The sequence below is a fragment of the Diabrotica virgifera genome, chromosome 5 (genome assembly GCF_917563875.1).
Source record: "Diabrotica virgifera virgifera chromosome 5, PGI_DIABVI_V3a".
Taxonomy (NCBI): domain Eukaryota; kingdom Metazoa; phylum Arthropoda; class Insecta; order Coleoptera; family Chrysomelidae; genus Diabrotica; species Diabrotica virgifera.
This window is the reverse complement of record NC_065447.1, coordinates 121,435,589-121,444,714: the sequence shown is the minus strand read 5'-3', so window position 1 is coordinate 121,444,714 and position 9,126 is coordinate 121,435,589. Positions and strand designations below refer to the sequence as shown.

The 9,126-nt window shown below is 34.5% G+C and overlaps 1 protein-coding gene across 1 annotated transcript; it reads left to right on the top strand.

The window, feature by feature from the left end:
* The first annotated feature begins 509 nt into the window (after nucleotides 1-509).
* On the top strand, nucleotides 510-1,514 carry LOC126884355 (arginine/serine-rich coiled-coil protein 2-like). Its single transcript, XM_050650287.1, has 2 exons — nucleotides 510-1,137; nucleotides 1,240-1,514. The coding sequence occupies exons 1-2, from the start codon at nucleotides 703-705 to the stop codon at nucleotides 1,363-1,365; spliced, it is 561 nt and encodes a 186-aa protein (XP_050506244.1). The 5' UTR covers nucleotides 510-702; the 3' UTR covers nucleotides 1,366-1,514.
* Nucleotides 1,515-9,126: the final 7,612 nt, after the last annotated feature.

The window sequence follows — 9,126 nt, the reverse complement described above, 5'->3', positions numbered from 1 at the left end:
TCAATTTTGCGAAAACTATTAAACAGATCTGGACCATTTTTTGCACACCATTCAAACACCATAATGCCCTCAATTTTAGTTATATTAAAACATATTCTAATAAACAATAAAATTGTTATTAACAATATTCAAAAACAGTGATTTTGTTGTCTGTTTTGCAATAACTTTTTTGTTTATTAACCGATTTTCATTTAGCGTATCTCATTCGATGTATCTTTTTATTCTAAAAAAGTTACCTGTGAACGTCAAATCTCTAAATAAACAAGTTTTTCAGTTATGAGCACAAAACTAAGTTTGACGTTTTGATTGTTTATTTAAAAATTGTTCCACTAAAAAATTGATGAATCCCAAGATGGTAGCCCTTTTGTAATATCTCATACTACACATTTCAACTGTCAAACCTCGTCATTTCAATTATGTCGAAAAACGGCTTATTTTTTACTAACTTGATTGGTCTACAAATACATTACTACATGGGCGAAGAGTGACAAAACCTCGTCCCAACAAAACAAAAGAGTCCCGCAGGTACCCAATGACAGTGGGTATAAGGGAGTAGAAGAGAAATATACAGAAACAAAACTGCAACAGTACTAACGCCAAGGAAAACGTGACAAAACCAACGCAAAAGAAAATAGAAGACGTGACACGAGGACGTATCGTGGTCACAGAAATAAGAAACAAAACGAACCACACTGGTCGAAGATGTACCGTGATAAACATTACGGAAAAACAAAAGAAGAAAGACGTCGGGATACAAGGACGTACCTAGGTCAAACTTACATTATAACAAACGAAAACAAGAAGAAAAATTACAAGAATACTAATAAACAGGAAAGAGAAAATTATACGAGGAGGTATCAATATAGAAAGGATACAAATACGAAGAAACATAAAACATATGAAAGGACTTATCATAAAAATAGAAAACAGAGAAACAGAGGAGCACAGCAAGCTCAACAAGGAAGAAAAAACAAAAAATGGACGGTGACTTACAACCACCGTGAGCGAAGCAGAAGAAAGAAACAATGGACTCAGGTGACTTACAACCGCCGTGAGCGAAGCAGAAGAAAGAAACAATGGACTCAGGTGACTTACAACCTCCGTGAGCGAAGCAGAAGAAAGAAACAATGGACTCAGGTGACTTACAACCACCGTGAGCGAAGCAGAAGAAAGAAACAATGGACTCAGGTGACTTACAACCACCGTGAGCGAAGCAGAAGAAAGAAACAATGGACTCAGGTGACTTACAACCGCCGTGAGCGAAGCAGAAGAAAGAAACAATGGACTCAGGTGACTTACGACCACCGTGAGCAACAAAAGAATTCGGTGCCTGATGCAAAATTTTCGGAAATATATGCAAACTAGATAGGGATTGACCTTAAGGGTTAAAAACTAAGTCGTGTCGGATGATGCTAAGAGGTAGGCCTAGGGTGGTAGTTCGAATCCCACTCGGCTAAGAGGACCTGCATATTTAACATGAAAATAGATTGTTTACATGATGGAAATAAGCAAACGGAACTGGGAATGATGGAATTAGGATAATTTTTATTGAAATCAGCTATAACGCTGCAGTTTGAGGAATTTTCCCTCGCCCCAAGGAATCTAATAACTATATTAGATTATTTTACATTTTCTACAACTCCTGTATACAACTACAGGGTTGAAAACTTAATACTTCAATTATGAAAGAAGAATACTCACAAGAAGAATAATACAAAAGGGAGACCAATATAATTAATTCATACACACTTAAACACAATGCTCTAATAATAAAATCATTAAAAACGTATTTCAAAATATTTTATTTCGCGTTATAAAAACACAACATTCATTATTAACCTACATAATATATTTACTTGAGGTAATACAACACGGAGTATGTTACAAAACATAATTATCGAGATTCAGCAAGAACAATAAATCCTAGTTGTTTGGATGACATAAAATACAATTTAATATATTTACGTATCTAATAATTATAGACAGAGAGCTCGTAGTACAATTTGATAATATTATTAATAAAATAACTAATACTACGATTATAATAATATACAATAATAATATTATTCTTAACTAACATATTGAAACATATCCCACTCAATACCTTTATAAACTTTTATTTGAATGTTGATTTAAATTCTGATTCAGATTTAACCTTGATTTATTACCTAAGGTGTTGCAGTTGGAAAAGTATTATTTGTTCAAAGACTAGTGTCTTTATATCACACATTTTATTAACCTATCTTGGTAACCTAATGTATCATGATTATTGTAAACTTTGAACACTGACTACATTCTTTATTACTTATTTCGTCGGGCAGTATTTACTTGGCCGTCCGCAGCATGTCCAATATCAAACATTCATTATTCATATCCGATATTGAACAGTATATTTTTATCACCCCGTATATGACATGAGCCAATTTGTTATGGTATAATACATGTACGGGTTTCTAATTTAGTTCAGGAATTGTAAATTGTAAACAATAATTCGGGCAATTGCATTATTTAATTTGATGATCAAATATATTTCTTTGATCTCAATATTTGTAAACATGCTCAGCGCGTGGCTTGACACCAATACTAAATGCCACCGCTGAGAAAGAATACACATTTAGAACCATTCTCAAGAATCAACTCCTGCAGTCAAGATGTAACTTTAAATTCGGTAGTCATCAGTCCTCAACTAAACGCGTACCAGTCAGTATTCAAAGTTCTCCTGGGGTAAAAATTTATCCTAGTGTCGGTTCCATCAATAAATTACCTTTATCGCTATTTGGTGTTTCCCTTATTTTATACATACTTTTTTTATTATTTCGTCCATGATCAGGTTGAACAACAGAGGACTCAGGGAATCTCCCTGTCTTATCCCATTGCCAGCTTCAATTGGGTCAGTTAGTTCATCATCTACTTTTACTTTTATTGTGTTGTTCTGGTAGATATTTTCGATCGTTTTAATTATTCCTAGAGGTACCTCTCTTGCGTACAATAAATGGATAACGTCCTTTAATTTGACCCTGTCGAATTCCTTCTTAAGGTCCACGAAACATAAGTATGCCGGTTTGTTGTATTCTAACGATTTTTCTTGAATCTGCCTCATTATAAATATAGCGTCGGTGCATGATCTTCCCGACCTAAAACCTTGTTGTTCTTCTGCTAATGTCATAATTTTATTCAGTTTGTTTGTTATCCCTTTGGTCGTTAATTTTAGTGTTGTGTTTAATAAATTAATTCCTCTGTAATTCTCCGGGTCCGATTTTTCTCCCTTTTTGAAGAGAGGTATTAGGATGCTTGATCTCCATTCTTGTGGTATTCTGTTTTGTTCTATTATTTTTTGGATTAGTTTTAATAATTGTTTGGTCAGGTCTTCTCCTCCATACTTTAGGAGTTCATTCGATATTCTGTCCTCTCCTGGTGATTTTCTATTTTTTAATTTCCTTAATGTTTCCGTTACTCAACATTTTTTTCTTCGTTTGTTGTCACTTCAGGTGTTGGTGGTTCGTTATCGTTATCTTTAGCAAACAGAGATCGAAAATAGTCTGCCCAAGTTTCCTTCTGAATGTGTTTCGTTTTTATTAGTTGGTTCATCTCTTTTCTTTGTCCTCTGATCATTCTCTATATTTCCTTTTGTGTTGACAGAGGTCAAGACTCTACTGTAGGAGCTATAATCAACTGTACAACCTCGGGATACAATTGACCAGCATTTTTTTTGGAATTTTTCTGAGGCTATTCATTAGTGGATTATATGGAAGCTACGAATTAAAGGAATAATTTCACCTGAGTATGTGAAATGTCAAGTATATGAGTTGGGGCTCTCGATGAAGTGACTGTATACGAGTTGGAGCGTATAGGACATGCGAATTATGGTGCAATAACCCCAGAGCAGATAACATCAATGCTGGACCAAGGCATCATCAGACTAAGTCAATCGCCGTGGTCATCGCCGATCTGGGTCGTGGCGAAAAAACCAGACGCCTCAGGAAAATCTAATGGAGAATCGTATTCGATTATAGGAAGTTGAATGAGAAGACTATAGATGATAGATACCCAATCCCAAATATCACGGACATCCTCGATAAACTACCGCTGTCAATATTTTTCCACCCTTGATCTAGCCGGTGGATTTCACCAGATAGAAATGGCAGAGGAAGATACACAGAAAACAGCATTTAACGTTGAAAATGGCCACTACGAATATCTCAGAATGCCTTTTGGATTGAAGAATGCACCAGCTACATTCCAGAGGATAATGGACAACGTGCTTAAAGGATTCGTAGGAGACATCTGCTTAGTATACATGGATGACCTTATCGTATACTCAACCTCACTCCAGGAACACATGATCAACCTTAAGAAAATCTTCGAGAGACTACGAGAAACAAAGTTCAAGATACAGATAGATAAATGCGAATTTCTGAAAAAGGAAGTCGAATTTTTGGGTCATGTCGTAACTCCTGAAGGAATAAAACCAAATCCAAGCAAAATTAAAGCCATCATAGACTATCCCATATCAAGGACAGCAAAAGAGATTAGAGGATTTCTCGGACTACTTGGCTATTACAGGAAGTTCATCAAGGATTTCTCAAAAATAACAAAGCCTCTCACCTCATGCTTGAAGAAAGATGCCAAAATAGAACACACTGAACAATTCCTCAACTGTATCAAAATCTGCAAGAACCTGCTAACCAACGAACCACTTCTACAATACCCGGATTTCACGCAGCCTTTCAATCTCACCACAGATGCAAGCCACTTTGCTATAGGTGCCATTCTGTCACAGGGTCCTATAGGACAAGATAAACCCATCGCGTATGCATCACGAACACTGAACGAAACAGAGCTCAAATATTCCACCATCGAAAAGGATATGCTTGCAATCGTATGGGCTACTAAATATTTTCGACCTTATTTATTTGGAAGAAAGTTCAAAATCCTCTCCGATCATCGATTACTTCAATGGCTATTCTCTCTAAAAGATCCGAACTCAAAACTTGTTAGATGGAGGTTAAAACTCGAAGAATTCGACTACGAAGTCATATACAAAAAAGGAAAATTCAATACCAATGCTGATGCATTATCCCGTATTGAAATCCACACTAATAGGCCAGGGTAATAAGACAAAAATATACCCTGTTCGTGACACTTCAGCAGCCAGGGTACTGAAGCGTATTTTCGACAAGTAATACCTATAGGAACAAATTGTAACTATTTCCTGCGTAGGATCTGGCGGCCATTTTTATTTATAAACAATTAACTGTCAAAAAATGGCATTTTTCCCTTTTTTTTTTCAAATCAATGGAAAACAGTGAAGCTTATGATTTTTTTAGTACAAATATCTTTGAGATTATGGAAAAAGCTTTAAAATGACATATTACAAAGTTTGATATACTCATTTATTGTTAATATAATTGCGAAAAAAGGTCGGAATTGCAAAAAAAAATATTTTCGCAATAACTGTTGTAAAACTTAGAGTACAGGTTTGAAATTTTTGTCAAATGAGGGTTCTTTGGTGCTTAATATGTGATAAAAATTTCAAAGCGATTCATATAATTGTTTAAATTTTATTCAAATTGTTTATCCCAGAGAGCATTTTTTTGCAATAACATAAGTCAGAAAAACATTACGTTAGAACCATTCCACAGGTGTCAAATGAAAGAGAATGAGCTATATTTTCAACTTGGTTTAAAAAAGCGAATAAAAAATGCATTTATTAGTAATAAATAATTATGCAAAAGTATCGTAAATATTTCCTTATAAACTTTTTGGATAACTTTTTCAAAAAAAAAAAACTTTTTTGTCCTGTTTTAAGTGCACAACTACCAAGTAATGTTATTTATATCATAATTGATAAAAAATTGTAATAAATATATATAATTTCTTATATAACAAAATAAAAAGTTTATAAGGAAAGATTTACGATACTTTTGCATAATTATTTATTACTAATAAATGCATTTTTTATTCGCTTTTTTTAAACCAAGTTGAAAATATCGCTCATGCTCTTTCATTTGACATATGTGGAATGGTTCTAACGTCATGTTTTTCTGACTTATGTTATTTCAAAAAAACTACTCTCTGGGATAAACAATTTGAATAAAATTTAAACAGTTGAATAAATCGCTTTGAAATTTTTATCACATATTAAGCACCAAAGAGCCCTTGTATGACAAAAATTTCAAAGCTGTATACTAATTTTTACTATAGATATTGCGAAATTAATTTTTTTTGCAATTTCGACCTTTTTTCGCAATTATATTAACAATAAATGAGTATATCAAACTTTGTAATACGTAATTCTAAAGCTTTTTCCATAATCTCAAAGATATTTGTACTAAAAATACTATAGGTTTCACTGATTTCCACTGATGTGAAAAAAAGGGAAAAATGCCATTTTTTGACACTTAATTGTTTATAAATAAAAATGGCCGCCAGATCCTACGCAGGAAATAGTTACGATTTGCTCTTATAGGTATTACCTGTCGAAAAAACGCTTCAGTACCCTGGCTGCTCGAGTGTCATGGGAAAAACCTTATTACCCTGGACTATAAAGAAATAAACACCGTTGATGAGCACATGGAAGAAATAATCAGCCTATTATCCAGAAAAGAAGATGACGACATATCCATGGTCAACCACCCAAGATCAGTATGCGATCCAGACGAAGTAATTCCTATGGATGACTTAGACGAAATTATTAAAGAAAACCAAACATCCGGCCTAACTGCAGAAGAAATGAACGTAATAGATGAAATTCTACAAGAACAAAATCAAAAAATTGAAAGTCAGCCAACAAGTTCTCTATATCAACAAGACAACAACACAGACGGTACCCAGCATTCTACAGAAGAAAACCCAATACTCGGAATTCAAATCAGCGAAAGACCATTGAACTGTTACAACAATCAAATCATATTCAAATTGGTAAACTACAATCCTGCAAAACCTATAACAGAACAGTGCTTCGTAACAAAGAAAAGAATGCACGTCCAACTCGACAAAAGCGACCTAAAAAATGATATTTTCAACTTCTTCAAAAATTACGTTGACACAAAAAAGAAATACGCCATTATATTCGAAACTGATGAACTCTACCATACTGTCTGCAACATACTTCGTGAAACATTCAAGAATTCTGCATTTGATCTTGTCATATGCCACAACCTCTTAGAAGATATAAACAGTACAGAGAGACAGAAAACCATCGTACAAGACTGCCATCAAGGAAAAAGAAATCATAGAGGAATTAACGAAACACAAATGCAAATCAGAAAACACTATTATTGGCCAACGTTGAAAAAGGATATAGAAGAGTATATTAATCTCTGCGATACTTGTCAAACAAACAAATACGACAGAAATCCCGAAAAACCGAAGTTTATGTTAACCCCAACACCAACGAAACCACTAGAAATTGTTCACGTAGACACATTTCAAGCAGCAGTACAAAAATGTCTTACCATCATCGACGCATTTTCAAAATACGGACAAGCATACCCAATAGAAGGATCAAACGCTATCAACATTTTAAACGCATTCCTGTTATTCATCAGACATATGATAATTTCGGACAGTGGAACCGAATTTAAAAATGGACTCGTTCAAGAATTCGTGGACACTCACAAGATTCTAATCCACTACACAACACCTGATAACCCGCACTCCAATGGAATGGTCGAGCGCTTTCACTCCACAATCATAGAGCATCTTCGAATATTAAAAGAAAAAAAGAAAACACTTAACATAAAAGACCAGATGCTTTACGCCATTATGGCATACAACAACTCTATCCATTCAGCTACCAAACAGAAGCCCATCAACGTTCTCAATGGTCACATAGATGCCCAAGATCCATTCGATATTGACATTAACAGAACACTTATAAATAATTACACACAGGAGCACAGATTGAAAACAAAAGAGATGTATAAAGAAATAAATAAGAAATTGCAAGAGAGCAAACGGAAAAATATTGAAAAATTGAACGAAAAACGACACTCACCTATAACATATAAACCAAGCACGAAAATCTACACACGAAAAACAGTAAAACGAAACAAATTGCTCCCCAGATTTTCATCCAAAATAGTCAAAAATATCAATCCTGTTACTATTGATACCCAAGATACTACGGTGCACAAGAAGAACATTAAACATCAACCACCAATGAAAACTAACCCCAAAAATACTTTACAGATGTATCTCAGTAACAGCCCAAGAAGTGAAGATCCAGGACCTTCGAGACAATCCAGGGATCCTTCCTGTTAAGATTGGAGAAGCCAGAATCCAAACTAGCACTCACGATTTCATCCACTATTTCCAATTAGAACCAATAGCACAAGAAATCGAAACATTAGAATCTCAATATCAAACTAAAGCCATAGCTATAGAAAATGGACTCAGCCAACCGTACTTCGACAGTCTACAGAACTTCGACCAAACATTGCAATATCTCCTCAAAACAGCCCAAGAGAAACTCGACTCAATCTATCCAGCAACCAGAAATAAAAGAGGTCTTATCAATGGCTTAGGCAGTATTATAAAATCCATATCAGGAAACTTAGATCAAGAAGATGCAGTAAGATATGATGCTGCAATTCAGACACTTGAACTTAATTAACAGAATATTATTAACAACATCAACAACCAATTAAGCCTTAATAAGAAAATAATGAACAACTATAATGAGACAGTAACGTTGCTAACCCACAATCAAGAGATAATAGCAGCAGAAACCAACAGAATCAGAACGGATTTAAATCAATTCGTCTTTGATTTCAACCACTACATGCAAGTTCGAAACGTTCTAGACCAGATGAATTTAGCCTTACAAACTATCATACAAATATTAGATGACTTACAGACAGCAATTAAGTTTGCAAAAATAAAAACTCTTCACAATGGACTTATAAAACCAGACGAAATCAGATGGACCACCCAGAAGATGCTAGAACATCACCCAGCTTCTCAGCTACCATACCTCCAAGAAGAAGATCTGATGAAATACTACGAGATAGTAGAAGTAGATGGTTACTATGCCAACCATTCTCTAGTCTTTATCTTACATTTCCCCATTCTTCATTCCAAAGTATTTACATATTTTCATTTATATTCACTTCCAACCATCAA